The sequence below is a fragment of the Hylobates moloch genome, unplaced genomic scaffold, assembly GCF_009828535.3.
Source record: "Hylobates moloch isolate HMO894 unplaced genomic scaffold, HMol_V3 SCAFFOLD_14, whole genome shotgun sequence".
Lineage (NCBI taxonomy): Eukaryota > Metazoa > Chordata > Mammalia > Primates > Hylobatidae > Hylobates > Hylobates moloch.
This window is the reverse complement of record NW_026652289.1, coordinates 17,127,167-17,148,907: the sequence shown is the minus strand read 5'-3', so window position 1 is coordinate 17,148,907 and position 21,741 is coordinate 17,127,167. Positions and strand designations below refer to the sequence as shown.

The window sequence follows — 21,741 nt, the reverse complement described above, 5'->3', positions numbered from 1 at the left end:
ATCTCCAATTATTTTTATGGTAGGGATCCTCAAATCTTGCATTCAAGTTGCCTACATTTTCATTTGTGCTTTGAGCTTTTCCTTGCACCTGGTCATCTAGTTTACCAATTCAGATGTCAATAATCACCATCCTTAAATGTATCTACTGAGTTATTTGAGAAATCGTGGTGTTAAAGTCAAAGAAGTCTTTTATCTGCTGCCTTAAGTGCAGTTACTTTTTTTCAATTCAGCCATTCTTCTGCTCTTCTAACAATTCTCTTCCACTGGGTTTGTGCTCTAATTTTTGTCTGATATTTTCATCTCTCATCTATGGTACCCTCATATTTGTGGTTATTTATCTCTGATACTTATGGGGACCTCAGGTGTACTGTGGAGAATTCTGAATGGCTGGACTCCCATGGATGCTGGAAGGAGAAGCAGCAGCTGCCCTCAGCACACCAGACCAGAGTGTGGAAACCTCAGGCTCACATCCCCCTCCCCCAGCTCTCCATATAGAAAAAAAAGTAACCAAATTTAGGTTCCGTCTTAGTTGCAGAGCGAGGAATGCTGCCACCAGGAGACACAACAATTCCATTAAACTGGAAGTTAAGATTGCCACCTGGACACTTTGGGCTCCTCCTACCTTCAAGTCAACACGCTAAGAAGGGAGTTACAGTGTTGGATGGGGTGACTGACCTGGACTTTCAAGATGAAATCAGTCTACTACTTCACAAAGGAGGTAACGAAGAGTTTGCATGGAATACAGGAGATTAATTAGGGTGTCTCTTAGTATTACAATGCCCTGTGATTAAGGTCAGCAGGAAACTACAACAGCCCAATCCAGGCAGGACTACAAATGACCCAGACCCTTCAGGAATAAAGGTTTGGGTCACTCTACCAGGAAAAAAACCACAACCTGCTGAGATGCTTGCTGAAGGCAAAGGGAATACAGTATGAGTAGTAGAAGAAGGTAGTCATCAGTACCAGCTACGACCACATGACCAACTGCAGAAAGAAGGACTGTAATTGTCATGAGTATTTCCTCCTTTTGTTAAAAACATGTTTTTGCATTCACATACTTGTACTAAGAAAACAGCTTCATTTTATTTCCTTTCTCCTTTATCATGTGACATAAGATTTATTGACTTCACATCAGCATTTAAGTACTATTAACCTTATGTATTTGGGTCGGGGATTGGTGCGTTTCTGGTTGTACAAAGGACAGTTGAATTAGGTGTCATTATGACCTTATTATTGTCTTTATTTGAAGATTATGCGTGATCTCAGCAGATGTGTATAGGCTCAAGTTGACAAGGGGTGGATTTGCGATGGTTAATACTGAGTGTTAACTTGTTTGGATTGAAGGATACAAAGGATTGATCCTGGGTGTGTCTCTGAGGGTGTTGCCAAAGGAGATTAACATTTGAGTCAGTGGGCTGGGAAAGGCAGATCCACCTTTAATCTGGGTGAGCACAATCCAATCAGTTGCCAGCACGGCTAGAATATAAGCAGGCAGAAAAATGTAAAAAGAGAGACTGGCCTAGCCTTCCAGCCTATATCTTTCTCCCATGCTGGATGCTTCCTGCCCGTGAACACGGGACTCCTAGTTCCTCAGTTTTGGAACTTGGACTGGCTCTCCTTGCTCCTCAGCCTGCAGACGGCTTATTGTGGGACCTTGTGATTGTGTGAGTTAATACTTAATAAACTCCCCTTTATATATATATGTATCTATTCCATTAGTTCTGTCCCTCTAGAGAAAGCTAATACACCAAGGTTCCGTTTTACTCTATTCTACTACAAGGCTTTGAAAAAACGCTAAGTGGTGTTAACTTATAGGAGATACAGACACTGGTGAAAACCTAAACAAAGCTAGACATACTTTCTCTAGAAGGAAAAAGCCCTTATATACACACAGAGGGTGGCCAGGTTTCTGGAAGTCCACAAACTTCAGATTAAGAGACCACCAAGGAGAGACTGTCTGTCATTTCTCTGTTTTTCGGAGTAAGATTATCAGGACCATTGAAACTGTTCTTATTCCTTGGCCTCACTGAACACTGGCTGCTCTGGCACCAGAAACAGTCTTTTCTATAATTTATATATTTTTTGAGACAGAGTCTTGCTCTGTCGCCCAGGTTGGAGTGCAGTGGCACTATCTTGGCTCACTGCAACCTCCACCTCCCAGATTCAAGCAATTCTCCTGCCTCAGCCTCCTGAGTAGCTGGGACTACAGGTGTGTACCACCATGCCTGGCTAATTTTTTGTATTTTTTTAGTAGAGGCGGGGTTTCACCATGTTGGCCAGGGTAGTCTAGAGCTTCTGACCTGAAGTGATCCACCCACCCTGGCCTCCCAAAGTGCTTGGGTTACGGGCATGAGCCACCTTGCCTGGCCCCCAGAAACAGTCTTAATGTTCCTTTTGAACAGAATCCTCCCCTTGGCTGGATGAAAGGATTATAAGTTATGGCAACATAAGAGCTGGCACTCCCAAGCTAGAACTTTAACCACCCACCTCCTTTTGCATAAATCTAGAGATGAGAGAGAGAGAGCTATAAAACCAAAGGCCTTCTAAAGCAAAAGACACCTTTGGTAAATAGCTAAAAAGATTTTTACAGCTTCAAATATCAGACACTTTAAAAAGTGTATTAATTTAACCCCTATGCGTCTTACATTAGCATTTAAGATGTATGTCCTAAAAGAGCATGGCAGCAGCTTAATCTTTCCTGAAAACTGTTGTCCCACGAAGCCTGTCCTTTGATGAGCTCATTCAATCACATGACTTCAAACCCTCCTCATATGATAATAGCTCGTATTTCAATAACTCTAGTTCATTTCCTCTCTCCTCAACCCGGACCCATATGCATAAACATTTGGACATGTCCACTTAAAAAGTTTCACTTCAGTCCTAACTTGTCCCCATGTTGTCCTTATCATCTTCCCCCTATTCCATTTTACTCTCCCTCCACAAAGCTTCCTCCTTCTGGTTTTCCATTCCTGGGAATGGCACTATTATTCTCTCAGCTGCCCAAGTTAAAAACCCACAAGTCACCTCGACTCCTATCTCTCTCTGATAGATATAGATAGATAGATAGATAGATAGATAGATAGATAGATAGATAGATAGATAGATAGATAGATAGATAGATAGATAGATAGATAGATAGATAGATAGATAGATAGATAGATGATAGGTAGATATAGATAGATGATAGATATAGATAGATGATGTAGATAGATAGATAGATAGATAGATAGATAGATAGATAGATAGATAGACAGACAGACAGACAGAATCAATAGATACAGGTATTCAATCAGTTACCAAGCGTTGTCCCTTCCTTATCCTATGCAAATATGTTCCCCCTTCCCATTCCCACAGCCTTAACCTCAGTTCAGGCCACTACCATCTCTTCATTTAACCACAGCAGTCTCAAGAGGGTCCTCCATCTCCTGATTAACCTGCCTCTGGTCCAGTCCCCACAGCCAGAGTGATCTTTTAGTTTTTCTTTTGTTTTGCTTTTGTTTTTGTTTTTGTTTTCGAGATGGAAGTTTGCTCTCTTGCCCAGGCTGGAGTGCAGTGGCACAATCTCCACTCACTGCAGCCTCTGCCTCCTGGGTTCAAGTGATTCTCCTCCCTCAGCCTCCCGAGTAGCTGAGATTACAGGTGCACACCAGAATGCCTGGCTAATTTTTGTATTTTTAGTAGAGATGTGGTTTCACCCTATTGGCCAGGCTGGGTCTCAGACTCCTGGCCTCAAGCGATCTGCTCACCTTGGCCTCCCAACATTCTGGGATTACAGGCGTGAGCCACCACACCCAGCCCAGAATGATCTTTTGAAAGCACGTTTGATTTTGTTGACTCCTTGCTTCTAGAAGCACATCTTCAGAATAAAGACTACATCCTTTCCCACAATTTGTGAGCACTGAATGCTGTTTCCTGCTGTATCCTAGACTCCTCTTTAACTAGTCCTCCACCTGAACCCTGGACCTAGCCAGACTGAGCTACTTGCAACTCCCTGAATATGCTGGACTCTGACTCTGAAGCCTCTAGGCCTTTCCATGCACTCTTCCCTCTGCTGAATGCCCTCTCACCTCTTTTGCACTTGCCTGAATCCCATTCTCCTTTCTAGACTCAATTTAGCCATTATCAATTCTAGGATGTATTAACTTCACAGTCTCCAAAATTCCCTGTGCGTTCCTCTATCATCAAACTGTAGCCACATATCCCCACTGTTTCAGGCTTCCAAAATTCTAAAGTTGTCCTTTTTTTTTCTGTTTTGAAACAGGGTCTCACTCTGTCGCCCGGGCTAGAGAGCAGTGGCACAATCACAGTTCACTGTCCTTTTATTAGCCAGTAAGAATAGTCCAAGTTTTGGCAGGCGCAATGGCTCATGCCTGTACTTCCAGCACTTTGGAAGGCCAAGGCAGGGGTGGATCGCTTGAGTCCAGGAACTGGAGACCAGCCTGGGCAACATGGTATGGCAAAACCCCGTCTCTACAGAAAAAAAAAACACACACACACACACACACACACAAAATTAGCCAGGCATAGTGGCCCATACCTGTAATCCCAGCTACTAGGGAAACTGAGGTGAGAGGATCACTTAAGCCTGGGAGGTCAAGTCTGCAGACAGCTGAGATCACAACACTGTACTCCAGCCTGGGCAACAGAGCGATCCTAGCTACTCGGGAGGCTGAGTCAGGAGAATTGCTTAAACCCAGGAGGCAGAGGCTGCAGTGAGCCAAGACCATGTCACCGCACTCCAGCCTGGGTAATAGAGTGAGACTCTGTCTCAAAAAAATAAATAAATAAGGAGCACACATTCTTCTCTACAGTCTAATAAGCATTAGTTTCACATGGTGAAACTCCCCTCTCTACTCAAAATACAAGAATTAGCCAGTTGTGATGGTGCACATCTGTGGTCCCAGCTACTCCAGAGGCTTGTGTGATGGCACATGCCTATAATCCTAGCTACTTGGGAGGCTGAGGCATGAGAATTGCTTGAAACCTGGAGGCAGAGGTTTCAGTGAGCCAAAATTGCGCTACTGCACTCCAGCCTGGGTGACAGAACAAGATGCTGTCTCAAAAAACAAAAAAAGGAAAGAAAGAAAATTGAGACGATTGAGTAGAAAATGTTTGCAAAATGTAGAGATTAGTAGCCAGAATATACGAATAATTAGTTCTTACAGATCAACAAGTAAAAAGACAACAGAAATCTGATACAAAAATGCTTAAATGACAATAAAGCAAAAATACATAATGGCTAATAAACATATGAAAATTTCAACCATATTATTCATTAGGAAAATACAAATCAATATTATATTAGACCTACTAGACTGGCAAAATCTAAGAAGTCTAACAGTCCCAAATATTGGTGAAGATATGGCGCTACAGAAACTCATATACACTACCAGCAAGTAAACTGGCATCTTTCTGGAAAACAATTTGGCATTATCAGGTAAAATGAAATGTAATTGTACCATATGATTTAGAAATTCCACTTCTAGGTATTGACTAGAGTACCAACAGACATGTACAGAGATGTTTATAGCAACATTATTCATAATAGGGAAAACTGGAAACAACCTAAAATTCAATGACCAAAGTACGAATAAATGAATAGTGGAATATATTAGTGAAAATGAGTGAATAACTCATCAACATGGAGAAGTTGCACAAAAATATTAAGCAGAAAACTCAATTTGAGACATTTATAAAAATCTTTTTATAATCTGTAAAAAAATCCCAATGTGCCATCACCAAGGGCAAGTGAAAAATTGTTGGCTCCAGTGAGGCAGAACTAAAGGAAGTTCTAACAAGGGAAAATTGCAGCACACTGCATTGTCGAGAAATGTAAAGGATCTGAGATTTTACTCCACTTGCAACCCAAATTAGTCTGCCACAGTTTCACTGTTGGCAGAAAAAAACAAGGCTTTTGGGTCAGAGACAAGGAACTTTATTACTCATAGTATTAATACAACAATTAGCATGAGCAACAGCATGTTTCATCAGTTTCCCCTTGCCTGAAGTCTTATGGGGGCAACATGGATGGGCCCAGTTGGATCCGACCTCCTTGGCCTCCCACAGTGCAGGGATTACATCACACCCAGCCTCAATTTTCTTTATAATGCCTTTTGATGAACAAAACCCTTTACTGTAACTGGATTTATCAGTGTTTTAAGGTCTGTGATTCTTTTTTATTTTATAGATACTTTCCCATTCCATTGTCATAAAAATATTCTCCTATATTTTTTCCAAATTTAAAATTCAACCTTTTTATTTACAACTTAATCCATTTTAGTGGACTTTTGTATATGGTGTGAGGTAAGAATCTAATTTCATTGTTTCCCTTTGTGTATAATCACTTATACAGTACTATTCCATTTGTTCTGCAGTTCCATTTCATCATATACACATTTCTATATATGTACATGTTTCTTTATGGACTTTCCATTCTGTTTCAGTTTATTTATCTTTGGGTCAATATAAAACTGTCTTAATTACTGTTGTTTAGTAATAAGTATTTGGCATCTGAGTAGTTCAAGCTCTCTCATGCTCCTCCTATTATCTAGGAGTGTCTAGGCTGTTCTTGGTCATTTGTTCAGGTTTTAAGAAAAACACTTTTGAGATTTTGACTGGAATTTTACTGTTAAGTATAGGAACAATTGGTATCTTTATAACAGTGAGTCTTCCTAGTCATAAACATAAAATAATTTTCCATTTACTTAGGTATTTAAAATATCTTTTAGGCTGTGCATGGTGGCTCATGCCTCTAATCTCAGCACTTTGGGAGGCCAACGTGGGAGGATCGCTTGAGCTCAGGCGTTCAAGACCAGCCCGGGCAACATGGTGAGACCCCCATCTCTACTAAAAATATGAAAAATTAGCTGGTTGTGGTGGTGCACACCTGTGGTCCCAGAAACTCAAGAGGCTGAGGTGAGAGGATTGCCTAAGCTTGTGGGGTGGAGGTTACAGTGAGCCAAGTTCACGCCACTGCACTCCAGCCTGGGTGACAGAGCAAGACCTTGTCTCAAAAAACAAAAAAGTATTTTAATCAAATTGCATGTTAGTCCTGTACACGTTATATTTATTCCATGATGCCTTATTTATCATTTTTAGTGGTATTATTAAAATACATTTTCCTGCTTTGGGGGACTAACGTATAGAAATACAAATGACTTCTGAATATTGTTATTACAGAAAACCACTTTCCTGAGCCCTCTTATTATAAGTCAGTGGTTTTTTAAATGTTTTCTTGGTAAATAATATCATCTGTTAACGATGACAATTTTGTTCATATTTTCCTATCCTTTTCCCTTTCATTTGTTTTTTTCTTTTCTTATTTTGCTGGCTAGGACTTCCAGTGAAAATGTTGAATAGGAGTGGTAATAGGTGGCAATTTTCTCGTTTCTGATTTTTATAGGGAATGCTTCCAGTATTTCTACTTTCAGAATATTTGCCACAGTTTTTTTGTATACAGAACATGTTGGGTTAAGAAAGTTCCTTCACTTCCTAGTTTGACAAGTGAATTGAATTTCAACAAATGTACGTCCACATCTGTTGAGGTGATAATGTGTTATTTTTCTTCCCTTTAACCTATTAGAATGGTAGATGGAATTTATAGATTTTTCTATTAAACCGTGGGTACATTCCTGGGATAAACTCAACTTGGTCATAGTGTATCATCTGTTTTATATATACTGCTAGATTTAGTTTGTTGAAGTTTTATTCTTTTTTTCCTTTATGTGAATGTGGTTGGCCTGTCACTTTCCTTTCTTATGTAACCCTTATCTGGTTTTGTTATCAAGGTTTTGTCTAACACAATTATTTAGGGGAAAGAATTATAAGAATCACTTCTTCTTCTTGGGCATACAGTTCAACTATATTGGAACCATCTGAATGAGCCCTGGCCACTGGAATTTGAAGTCACTTATGCTACTTCCAGGACTGGCTCAAAAATCCCTCATGCATGATCTTCCTCTTTTTTCCATATCCATGCTGACTTAGAGGTTACAGGCTGAATGTGATGGTGGCACAAAACAGAGGGATCCTGAGTCTCCGAATGACTAAATGGAACAGAACACTTTCTATGCCCTGGACAAAGCACATTAGATTATAAAATGCATAAGCAATAAATTTTTAGTGTGTCACTAATAAAGAACTTGGTACACCAGTTGAACCTCTGCACATGAGAATGACATAGACTGTAAGATCATGGCCCAGTTCATATGAATTTAAAATAATAAAATGTATACCCAAGAAACTCTCTGGCCAACTTCGGAACTGGAACACTGCCAGTCCCTTTATGCTGTTTATCTGGGTGCCTGGTTCTCCTCTAGCCTTTCTCCCAGTCATCCTTACCTCCTCTCATCCAACCGGTTAGCACTAGCCTGAATTTTTTGTTTATCATTATGTTGTTGCCTTTTTGTTTGTTTGCTTTGTTTTGGTTTTCTCTTATACTAAAAGACCTTTCAAATATTTTTTAGAACAGTTTTAGCTTTACAGGAAAACTGATATGGAAGTACAGAGAGTTTTGTTGTAGACACAGGTTAATAAACAAAAAAAAGTACGGACTTTGCACAAACCTCCTCTCCCTGACTGCACAAACACAAGCACAGTTCCCCCCAGTTATTTGCATCTTGCATTAGTGTGGTACATCTGTTACAATTGATGAACCAATATTGATACACTATTACTAACTAAAGTTCACAGTTTATATTAGGGTTCACCCTCTGTTCAGTAATTTTCAAAATGTCATTTCTTTTTTTTTTTGAGACGGAGTCTTGCTCTTGTTGCCCAGGCTGGAGTAAAATGGCATGATCTCAGCTCACTGCCATATCAGCCTCTCAAGCTCAAGCAATTCTCCTGCCTCAACCTCCCGAGTAGATGGGATTACAGGTGCATGCCACCATGCTCAGCTGATTTTTTTATTTTTAGTAAAGATGGGGTTTCATCCTGTTGGCCAGGCTGGTCACAAACTCCTGACCTCAGGTGATCTGCCTGCCTCAGCCTCCCAAAATGCTGGGATTACAGGCGTGAGCCATCACGCCCAGCCTAAAATGTCATTATTTCTTCCTTGACATATGAATTGTTCAGAAGCATGTTTTAAATTTTGTAAATGTATGGGGACTTTAAAATTTTATTTTTGTTATCAATTTATAACCTAAACACTTTATAGTCAGAGAAGATTAGCTATATCATATTGATTCTTTGAATTTTATAGGGACTTACTTTTGGTCTAATATGTAATTATGTTTGTAAACATCCCATGAGTGCTTGAGAAAGAATATGCATTCCCTGACTGTTAGTTTCAGAGTTCTATATTAGTCTATGATATCAAACTCACTGCTATTTTTCAAATCTCCTCTTTGCCTTTTTGGTCTCCTTGATGTAGTACTAATTGAGACAGACGATTTGAAATCCTCCTGTATGATCAATTTGCAAATTTATTCTTGTATTTTTCTTTATTTTACATTGTATGAAGCAATTTTCCTAGTTGGATTAAAGTTTAAAATTGTATCTACTGGACACAATTTTAGTAAAGTGTAAACCTTTATCATTCTTTTGTGTCGTATTAGTCTGTTCTCGCATTGCTATAAAGAATTACCTGAGACTGTGTAAAGAAAAGAAGTTTAATTGGCTCACGGTTCCACAGGCTGTACAGGAAGCATGGCTGGGGAGGCCTCAGGAAGTTTAAAATCATGGCACAAGGCGAAGAGGAAGGAGGCACGTCCACATGGTTGGAGCAGGAGGAAGAGAGCGAAGAGGGAATGCTACACACTTTTAAACAACCAGATCTCGTTAAGAACTCACTATCACGAGAACAGCAAGGAGCAAGTCTGCGCCCATGATCCAATCACCTCTCACCATGCCCCTCCTCCAATACTAGGGGATTAAAATTCAACATGAGATTTGAGTGGGGACACAAATCCAAACCATATCAGTGTCCATGTCTATTCCTAATCATGCTTTTAATTTTGTACCCAGCGTATTAATTTCTGAGAGCTACTGTAACAGTGCCACCAACTGGGTAACTGTTTGTTGTAAAACAAACGCATTCTCTCACAGTTCTTGAGGCTAGGTGTCCGAAATAAAGGTGTGGGCTGGACCATGCTCCCTCTGAAGGCTTGAAGGAAGAATCCTTGCCTGCCTCTTCTAGCCTCTGGTAGTCGCTAGCAACCCCTGGCATTCCTTTACTCGTTGACTCATCACTCCAACCTCTGTCTCTGTCTTCATATGGCCCTATGTCTCTGTTTCTGTGTTCAGATTTTCCTGTTCTTACAAGGACACAAGTGATACTGGATTTAGGGCCCACCCTAATCCAGTACAACCTTGTCTTAACTTGATTACATCTGCAAGGTCCCTAATTCCAAATAGGAGCATATTCACAGGTTTCAGTTGGACACGAATTTTGTTGGGGGGACACTACTCAATCCAGTACAATCAGCTATTAATGTAGCTGATGCAGGACTTTTTGCTCCTTAGTTCAGTTAAATTTGGGTTATCACATGACCAGAAAAAATTAGGCACGCGTACACACTGAAAGGCGAGGAGGGCAGAACTTATTAGGCAAAAGGAAAGCTCTCCACAAAAAGAGGGGTCCTTCATGCAGGTTTCACACCTCACAAATTGAATGCCAGGCCACCACACACGAGCTGAAGAGGCAAGGCTTCTCCCCTGCATAAGGCACAAACTCCTCGTGGCTCCACCCCATGTGTGGGTGCTTAGTCTGAGCCACATTGATTTATTTCCCTTACTGCACATGTGTTGAGAAATGGAATTTTTCACAGTGGGCATGTTCAGGCAAGCCACCTGTGTACAATGACCTGGGCAAGTCAGAGGCTCTCCGAGGACCCTTCCCTATTTGCCTAGGCTTGTGCCTGTCGCCCTTCTCTTTCATAGCTATCTGTTTTATAGATTGGTCTAATATATCTTTTACCAGTACTACAAGAAAGTGGCTTACATGATTATGGAGGCTAAGAGGTCCCATGATCTGTCATCTATAAGCTGGAGACCCAGGAAGGCCTGTGGTATAATTCAGTCTGAATCCAAAGGCGTGAGAACCAGGGGAGCCAGTGATGTAAATCCATCTGAGGACAGAAGATGAGATGTCACAGCTCAAACAATGAGGCAGGAAAAAAAAAGGGGGTGAATTCTTCCTTCCTCTGCCTTTTATTTTATTTATGCCCTCAACAAATTGGATGATGTCCACCCACCTTGGGGATGGCTATCTCCTTTACTGAGTCCCCCAGTTCAAATGCAAATCTCCTCTGTAAACACACTCAAGACACTTCAGAATAATGTTTAAACAGATATCTGGCACCCTGTGGCCTATTCAAGTTGACATATAAAATTAACCATCACAAGTCTACCCTTGTCAACTTGGCACCCATACACATCTCCTTAAACCATACTTAACTGCCACATAAAGACAACAACAAGGTCATAATTCCATCTAACACGATTAACAATCCAGTATTCCACCAGAAACACACTAACCCATTTCCCAGAAGAGGAGGTAAAGTCTCCATGTGATGTTTACTCTCTCCTTGATATCTCATAAGTTAAATACTATGATGTAAAATTAATCAAGGTTGAACATTGGAGCCAGTTAAAAAAATTAACAATATTTAAACACTATGCTATAAAATCAATGCATCTTATGTTACAGAATAAGGAAATGCGAAGAAAGAAAACAAAGCTACATACACACAAAATGTAGTTACAACAAAATATGGAGGACATACTTATGACAATCATAGTCTGTGTTTCTGTAACTGGTCATATGATCAAAGCTAGTATTTATTCCACCATTTATTCTGTATTCCCTTTGCCTTCAGCAAGCACCTCATCTGGTCATGGTACTTACCCGGTGGGGACCCAAACCTTCATCCCTGAAAGGTCTGGACCATTAGTGGTCCTGTCTGAATTAGGCTGTAGTTTTCCATTGACCTTAATCACAGGGCATGGTAACACTAAGAGATGCCCTAAGGAATCTTGTGTATTCCCAACATACTTTTCCTTACCACCATTCAGGGGTAGTCCAGTTTCTACTTGGTAGTCAGGTACAATCACCCAGCCAGCACTGTAACTCATTTGTCTATTGAGTTAGAGGCATGAGAAGCCCCAAATGGCTGAGGAGCAGTCTTAAACTTCCAGTTCAATTAAATCATGATTGTGTCTCTCAGTGGAAAACATTCCACCCTATGTAAGACCTCTAGGCAAGCAGTGCATAAGTCATGGGAACAGGAAGCAAGAATTTTGCTAGTGGGTCACTAGGGCTAATAGCGAATGGTGTCCCTCCTATTTTGACCCCTTGATTCCTGGACCTGTGAATCCCAGTCATAAGAGAAATGTACCATATACTGGATGTTGATTCAGAGTGTAGGCAGCCTTCTAGAGAACCTTGTTCCAGCCCTACAAGGCACTGGTATACAGCTGGTGCTATTACTGTCTTCAAAATGCCATTCCACTGCTCTATGTGGCCAGTTGATTCAGGATAGTAGGGAACATGGTAAGACCAGTTAATTCCATGAGCATGGGCCCACTGCCACACTTTTGCTGTGAACTGAGTTTCTTGTAATGCTGTGTGGAATACCATGGTCATAGATTAGACATTCTGTAAGTCCATGGACGGTAGTTTTAGTAGAACCATTGCATGAAGGGAAAGCGAATCTGTATCCAGAGTAAGTTCTGTCTCAGTAAGGACAAAACACTATCCCTTCAACGATGGAGGTGGATCAATGTAATTAACCTGCCACTAGGCAGCTGACTGATGACTCTGGGGAATGGTGTCATATCAGGGGCTCAGTGTTGGTCTCTGCTGCTGGCAGACTGGGCACTCAGAGATAGTCTTGGCCAGGTCAGCCTTGGTGAGTAAAAGTCCACGTTGCTGAGCCCATGCATAACCTCTATTCTTGTTACATGGCTACTTTGTTCATGAAACAATTGGGTGATGACAGGGGTGGCTGGAGAAAGAGACCTACTGGTATCCACAGAACAGGTTATCTTGTCCACTTTATTAAAACCCTTCTTTGCTAACCCTTTGGTGAGCATTCACATGGGGCACAAATATCTTCACCCTTTTTGCCCATTCAGTGTCTATCCACATACTTCATCTCCAAATTTCTTTGTCATCAATTTTCCAGTTATGTTGAACTCCCTGACCATCCAGCCAAACCACTGGCCACAGCCTATGAATTGGCATATAGTTGAATATCTGGCCATTTTTCCTTCTAAGCAAAGTCAACCAGGGGGACTGCTCAAAGTTCTGTCCACTGGGAGGATTTCCCTTCACCACTGTCCTTCAAGGTAGCCCAGAGGCGAGCTGTAGTGCTGCAGCTATCCACTTTAGGGTGGTACCTGCATATCATACAGAACCCTCTGTAAACCAGGCCTAAGTCTTCTCTTTCTCTGTCAGCTGATCGTGGGGAAGTCCCCATGAAGCCACAGATGCAGGCTGGAAGAGAAAAGGCAGGTAGCAGAAGTGGGGACTATGGAAAGTTGGCCTACTTCTTCATGTAACTTCCTTGTGCCTCCAGGGCCTGCTCAGGCCCAATCATGTGTATACCATTTCCATTGATGACGGAGTGTTGCTGTGTATATCCAACTTTGTGCGTTGGTGGCTCAGATAACATCCAGTTCATGATGCGCAGCTCAGGTTGCATGGTAACTTGGTGACTCATTAAGTATCAGTCTCTACTAAGGCTCAGTAGCAGGCCAAGAGCTGTTTCTCAAAAAAAGACTAGTTATTTGTTGGTAATGGCAGGGCTTTGCTCTAAAATCCTAAACCAAGATTCACCTATAGGGACCTCCCAGAAGCTTCAAACAGCATCCCTATCCGCGACTGCCACTGAAACACCACTGGATCTGCTGGATCATACAACCCAAGTGGCAGAGCAGCTTGCACAGCAGCCTGGACCTGTTGCAGACACTTTTCTTGTTCTGAGCCCTACTCAAAACTAGCAGCTTTTTGAGTCAATTGGTAAATGGGCTGGAGTAACATAATGAAATTGGAAAATGTTGCCTCCAAAACCCAAAGAGGCCCACTAAGTATTACGCGTCTTTCTTGGTTGTAAGAGCAGCAAGATGCAAGTACTTACCCTTCACCTTAGAAGAAGCAGCCCAACATGCCCCATGTCACTGGATCCCTATCAATTTCACTAAGGTAGAAGGTCCTTGAATTGTAGTCATATTTATTTCCTACTCTCTGATGCAAATGTCTTTCCACTAAGTCTAGTGTAGTTCCTACTTCTTGCTCACTAGGTCAGATCAGCATAATGTCATCAATATAACGAATCAGTGTAATATTCTGTGGAAGGGAAAGGTAATCAAGATCCCCATGAACTGAATTATGACATAGAGTTGGAGAGTTGATATACACCGGAGATACGACAATGAAGGTGTGTTGCTGGCCCTGCCATCTGAAAGCAAACTGCCTTTATGGACTGGTATGAAGAAAAAGACATTTGCCAGATCAATTCCGTTGCCTTACCACATAATGCCAAAATAAATATTTCATATATAATTTTTATATTTAAATGCAAATTGTAAACATAATACACATATTTACTTGTACTTGTGCAAGTAATTCTATAGGCCTGACTGAAAGGGAATGTTCCACCTTTCCATCTTCTTTTAATGACAAATTTCTGATAAAATTCCTTGTTACCTAATGAATGACTTCAGTCTCAAAATATGCTAAATGCATTCAGTTTCCAGTAGCTCTTGACACATTGTATGCTAGGACTTGGTGAACTTGAGGACTGAAAGAGTTTCTTGGCCTGCTTGTCTGGAAAGTGCAGTGGTTCCCTGCAGTCCTTTTGTCTTCATTATTTTCAAAATTTCTTCTAAAATAAAAATCAAAAGGTAAAATCCATTAAGCCATTTGGTAGTATGCATGATCAATAAGCAATTTAATAAGTTAAACACAGATGATTTATAAATTGTATTCATCTGACAAAACAATGTATATCAAATAAATGTCTATTAAAGTGAACTTGGTCTTCAGCTAAATGGGAGCACTTTGTATTTTCAAAGTGTTCCTGGTGATTCTACTTAGAATGAATGGCTTGCTTTGCAGTCACAGCCTACTTTTGGCTCAGTGGAAACATTAATTGTTGTTGTTATTATAGCAAGTGATCAGTTTTTTAGTTGACTGGCTCCAATCTCTGCCCTATGTCTTTCTCTTTGGATGACAAAAGCCAATGAAGGTGTGGACAAACTGAATAGTGACATTGCACAGTGAGCGTGAAAGAAGTAGCTTATTTCTTTCAGGCATATTGAAAAAAGAAAACCTTCCTTATAAATAAATAAAACTAAGAAGACTGAACTAAGAAAACGGAGAAAAAAAGAAAGAGAGAGAGAGAGAGAGAAAGAAGGAAGGAAGGATGGATGGACAGAGAAGAGAGGAGAGGGAAAGAAAAAGAAAGAAAGGAAGGAAGGAAGGAAGGAAGGAAAGAAGGAAGGAAGGAAGGGAGGGAGGGAGGGAAGAAAAGAAAAGAAAAAAGAAAAAAGAGAAAAGAAAAGAAAGGCAGGCAAGAGAAAACTAGCAATCGTGATTTGAAGGGCTGAGGATTTTTAGTATAAGCTAAAAATCAAACTTGAGTGTACAGAAAAAGAGAAGAAAGATTATGGTCAATTTAGTTATAAAGCAATCTGAAAACAAAGATATAAAAATCTATACAATAAAATAGCTTTCATGATAAAACTCCAGACAAACTAAAGAGTGCAGCGCAATTGCCAAGGGCATGAAGACTAGAGGGTAGACAGAAAATTCATAATACTGAGGGTGAGGTGTTAGAAGAAAACATTGCAGATTTCTGTACTTAAATATTAGGTTATAAATGGGGAAAAGAGAAGACAATACTTTTTAAAATCGGAAAAATTTACCTCTGAAAACCTCTTTTCTCTTTCAACATGAATTTATGCCCGTATTAGGTATTGTCAGTGATTAATTGTTTTAAGTGATTCACTAACATGCCAGGTTATCTTATAAATTATAGCATTTTACATTATTAACTTTTGATTTCAGCAACATAAATGCTTAAACAATAAATTGGTCTGTATTACCTGGGTTGTTCTCTTTAATGGTAACTAAATAGAATAACCCTCTTGGTGAAAGGAGATCTGGAACCAGGGGAAAAAACCTGTCCATGACTTCCCGACCATTTCTGCCACCAGCCCAAGCTGCCTCTATTCCGTGACTTCCTACCTGTGAACAATTAGAAAGAACGTTTTCTTTTAAGTTTGATTTAGATCACAAACCGAATCTTTCTGACAAGTAATATCACCAAACAAGTATATATATTGCATTCCACTGATGACGAAAGAGCAGTAAAGTTGAATATAAGTTTCATCATTTTCTAGTGTGTAACCTTGGGTAAATTAGTAATCTTGTTTGTGAATTACTTCCCTCCTTTATCTGTAAAATTAGAAAAAGAACAGTTCCATACGTACAATTAGAAAAATTAGATTAAAATTTTTTTTATCCACTGTTAGGAATAAATAAGGAAGTATATTTAAAGTTTTGAGAACATTGCCCTGCATATATCAAGGGCTTAATAATAGTTATTACCATTAATACAATGCTTAAATTGAGAGACGTGGGCAGCTTTTATACTTAATATAGAAAGAAGCTAGAAGGAGGAGCTTGTATTATAAGAGACCTACTGTACAGAAACAAAGTTTCAAAATGTCCCAATGCATCTGGCCCTCTTGTAGATTAAAGTGTGAAACACATAGACCTTTTCTAAGGAACCCATTTATTATATATTATATAAAGGCATACTGAAGCATGTTTACTCTAACAATCTAATTATATTTTAGAAACAATATCCGTGAGAGTTTATATAGTATTAAAAAATCTTTAGATCCTTATCATTGTATATTGTTTCCTTTTTTTATTTTATATATTTTTTTGAGACAGGGTCTCGCTCTGTCACCTAGACTGGAGTGCAGTCATGTAATCATGGCTCACTGCACCTTCCACCTCCTGGGCTCAAGTGATCCTCCCACTTCAGCTTCCCAAGTATCTAGGACTACAGGTGCAAATCACCATGCCTGGTTAATTTTTTTTTTGAGACAGAGTCTCGCACTATCACCCAGGCTGGAGTGCAGTGGCTCGATCTCGGCCTACTGCAAGCTCCACCTCCCGGGTTAACGCCATCCTCCTGCCTCAGCCTCCCGAGTAGTTGGGACTACAGGCGCCCACCACCATGCCCGACTAACTTTGTATTTTCAGTAGAAACAGGGTTTCACTGTGTTAGCCAGGATGGTCTCAATCTCCTGACCTCGTGATCCCCCTGCCTCGGTCTCCCAAAGTGCTGGGATTACAGGTGTAAGACACCACACCCGGCCAATTTTTTTAATTTTTTGTAGAAATGGAGGCTGTCACTATGTTGCCCAGGCTGGTCAAGAACTTCTGGCCTCAAGTGATTCTCCCAGGTCAGCCTCCCAAAGTGTTGGGGTTATAGGCATGAGCCACCATGACTGCTCTATTGTATATTATTTTCAAGATTAAAGAATGTTTTGAAGACGTCACTCAGAAGTTACTTTAACCCTAACACAACTATTTTCTTCCTATTTCCTTTGGGGTCTTTTGTCCATATTTTAGTTTAAATTATTTTCACACAATAATGCCTGCTATTTATTCATTTAATATAGCATATTTTCCTCACTAAAAATAACTGCTTTATAGCTATAACCTTATGCACAGATACCTTTATGAAGAAATGTTCACATTCTTGCTTTTAAAAAGCAGGTCGAACAGAGCTTGAAGAAAAATAAAGAAAAAAAAGCCCCATTTTTTGATTTTACTGTTTGTCTGCCTTTGCCCTATCTTCTACACACACAGGTTTTTCTTTTTTGCCATGTTTTACAAAGACCGGATATATTCTACACGCTTATTTACATCTTGCTTTTCTCATTCAACAATACCTTATGAAAATCTCTTCATATCATTTGATATAGTTCTAATTCATTTTTTTTTTTGCTATTAAACATGCCACATTATTTTTAATTATGTACAAATATCTAACGTTGTCACCCAGGGACCATTTCACCCACTGCTCTGTCTGGCCGCCAGTCTCTTGTCTCTCTCTCCAGCAACGGTGAGGTGGATACCCTTTCCTTGGGGAAGAGAAATCCACAGTTTGTTGCACTTGCCAATAACAAAAATGTTAGAAAGTCAAGTGGCAAATCTGTTGCCATTGGTATCTTTCAGGTGAATCACCTCAAAAGATCCAGCGTGCCTCTCTCTGCTGGGGATCACACCAATTCTATCCAGGTTAGCACTACCAGTCACCATACACAGGTTATCAGTGTCAAACTTGATGAAATCAGTAATCTTGCCAGTCTCCAAACCAATCTGAATGGTGTCATTCACCGTGATGAGGGGATCAGGATAGCAGATGGTGCAAGCATCATGAGTCACCAGATGAGGGATGCCTTTTGTGCCCACAAAGGTTTTTCTCACTTTGTACAACGTGAACTTGGCCTCCTCAGGCGTAATACAATGTACAGCAAAGCGACCCTTGGTGTCACAGATCAGACGGAAATTCTCTCCTGTCTTGTCAATGCTGATGACGTCAACAAGGATTCTGAAGATTAAAGATCATGGCCAGATCATCTTCAATGTTTCAAAACCCTGTTTTTATGACCCCACGTAAAATTTAAAAGTGAATCGAGGCCGGGTATGGTGACTCACACCTGTAATCCCAGCACTTCGGGAGGCCAAGGCAGGCAGATCACCTGAGGTCAGGAGTTCAAGACCAGCCTGGCCAACATGGTGAAACCCCCTCTCTACTGCTAATTCATTCTTTTAAGGGCTATAAAATATTTCCTGGGAGAAAAGTATCACATCTTAGTTGGCTATTGATGGGCATTCACTATGTCCATTTGCTTAATTTTTTTGACTCTAATTATGCCCACACCTATCATAAGCTTCTCAATATAATTTTCCACAAAGTTAATCACATTAGGAAATGTATAATTTCCTCTGTTTTTCTTTAAGACTTTCCTCCTGGAGACATCCTTTTCCTGGCATTCTCTCTACTTTTCTCCTGGGTTAAACTCCCCATTTGTGCTGTTGGCACAAACGAACAACATCTTATTTCATGTTTCTGGATATATTTGTGTATACCCACAGCTTATTATAAACACAAACTCCTATTATTTGCATATTGTTTCCTGGATCTAATCTCTGAGTCTCTTCTCTTTCACCTTTGTGAATTCTTCTTTGTGTCTTCATGCTCTGTGCACTGTTTCTTTCTTTGGGTTTCCAGACCACTGATTCAGGTCTTGACAGTGACCACATTTTTTAATTCACCGCCTCATATTTTACTGTGTACAACATACGTTTAAGCTCCAAGACATCTTTGTTGTGTTGTATTTTGATCCTGCTTTCTAGCTGACTGCCCAGCTCATGAGAATATGACAGGTTTTCTCTCCGTTGGGACAGCAAAAAGCCCAAGGCATTGCCTGCACTCAATCATCTATACGTCCCAGCAGCTGTTAAGGCTCAGAAGCACGTGGCTTAGGGCTAGAAACATGAAGAAAGGAAACCCATTCAGGTCACCATGTTCCCAGAATCTCCTTTTCATTGATCAGTCTTACCACTAGTTGGATAGTGCTTTCCTAAAGAGCTTTATGAAGCTGCATTTCCCTCAACGGCTGTTCACCTTATGACTTCCCTGTCATATGAGTTTATATGTCAGCAGAGCAATAGCTCTTTCATTGTTTAACTGCCATTAGTAGCAATAGAGCCAAATGGATCTTTCCCAACTTGGTGTTGAGGTGAATGTAATGTTTATCGGCCTTGCCAGAGAATAATTATCAAAGAATAAAAAAGAATAATAATTAAAGGAAAGCTAGTCTTAGCCCATTATTAAACTTTGACAATTCCCGGGAAAAGGTTAACACGGTTTACCTCTTCATTACCAAGATTTTAAAAAATATATATATTTCAAGATTATTTGTTTTCCCTATCTGAAATGATAATTGGTTCCACTCTCCCACATTTTGGAAATACTTGTGAAAGGAGGAAACCTGAAATTTTCAGAAGGAATTCCTATGTGAATTTAAGATTGGTTAAAATTTTTTTTTTTTTTTTTTTGAGACAGAGTTTCGCTCTGTCAGCCAGGCTGGAGTGCAGTGGCCGATCACGGCTCATTGCAACTTCCATCTCCCAGGCTCAACCAATTCTCCTGCCACAGCCTCCCAAATAGCTGGGATTACAGGTGTGTGCCACCAGGCCCGGCTAATTTTTGTATTTTTAATAGAGACGGGGTTTCACCATGTTGGCCAGGCTGGTCTTGAACCCTTAACCTCAGGTAATCTGCCGCCTCGGCCTCCCAAAGTGCTGGGATTACAGGCGTGGGCCATTGCGCCTGGCTGGTTAAAACATTTTGTTTTGTGAATTTTTTATTCATGATAAGGGATATATGTAATATATATGTACATATATATTCGAATATATGAATATAAACACCATGGCCCGATATGAATGTGATTTTTAATGACAGGTATGCGTCACAGTTTGTATTTCCATCATTTAAGGTTCCTCTCCTAGGTCTTTTAATAGGACTCAATTACTGACAATTAGGAGTAAAATCAGAGTACTCTGTGATAGCAGCAGCTGACTGATGTCATAGGATGATATTCATTTGATTTTACAAACAAAATAATTGAAAATATTAATAATTAAATTTTGTTGTATGTTTTACCTCTTCAGGTGGAGTCACTACATAGGGGGGATTAAACACCAGAAGATCAACTTTTTCCTTCAATCTTGGTAGCAAGCCTTTGACCTAAATGTATTCAATAACAGTGAGAATTTTACATTAAACTCTGAATTAAATAACTGACAAATCAATCTTTAAAAACAATCTCCCATGTTTTTGGGAAAATAACGTGTTAGGGGCTGCACTTGTAGAGAGAAATGAAATATTTTTATGTTTTCATTCAGAAAAATAATATATGCAATTAAATAAAAATAAGGAAATTAAACTATCAGAATGAATATTAAAAAGCCTGTACTCCTCAACAGCACATATATTTATATTCTGGGTTCACTTTTAGAAAAGGAAATAAGAAAGCACTCTAATTCTGTATAATCTGTATAGACTTGGATGTAAGTTTACAACTATATTTGCTAACATTTTCACAATTTTTCCCGTATCTATACAGATACCTACCATTATTTGCTGGATACTGTTCTATAATTTCTTCTATCTCTGGTGTTTCACCATTCTATCAAAAACACTTACTTAATACTAATTATGGAAACATTAAAGAAATTTTTAGGCCAGGCACAGTGGCTCACTCCTGTAATCCCAGCACTTTGGGAGGCTGAGGCGGGCAGATCACCCGAGGTCAGGAGTTCGAGACCAGCCTGGCCAACCCATGGCCAACATGATGAAACCTAGTCTCTACTAAAAATACAAAAACTAGTTGGGCACAGTGGTGGGTGCCTGTAATCCCAGCTACTCGGGAGGCTGAGGCAGGATAATTGCTTGAACCCAGGAGGCGGGGTTTGAAGTGAGCCAAGATTGCGCCACTACACTCCAGCCTGGGCGACAGAGTGAGACTGTCTCAAAAAAAAAAAAAAAAGAAAGAAAGGAAGAAATTTTTAAAATTAAAAAAAAAATCACCACATTGATCTCATGTAAATCACTGGAGTACCTTTCTTAATACTCTAGCTTTTATTAGCAGTAACAACTTCTAATAATATGAAAATAATTTCTTATCTCTTTGGCTTAATTC

At 40.0% G+C, this 21,741-nt stretch overlaps 1 protein-coding gene across 3 annotated transcripts in view; it reads right to left on the bottom strand.

Moving 5' to 3' along the window:
* N6AMT1 (N-6 adenine-specific DNA methyltransferase 1) overlaps positions 1-21,741 on the bottom strand; it is a 78,511-nt gene that overhangs the window by 52,202 nt on the left and 4,568 nt on the right. Inside the window, exons 4-7 of one of the 3 annotated variants that reach the window (XR_009209788.1) lie at positions 20,703-20,786; positions 16,051-16,192; positions 14,651-14,828; positions 10,943-11,069 (exon numbers count right to left, since the gene is read on the bottom strand). Coding sequence is in view for 2 of the 3 variants with exons in the window: in XM_032174821.2 (XP_032030712.1) it covers positions 14,722-14,828; positions 16,051-16,192; positions 20,703-20,786 (333 nt within the window). In the remaining variant the exon portion in view is untranslated. Of the gene's footprint in view, positions 1-10,443; positions 14,829-16,050; positions 16,193-20,702; positions 20,787-21,741 lie in introns of those variants that run through there. The other 2 variants (XM_032174821.2, XM_058427815.1) reach the window with 2 other exon arrangements.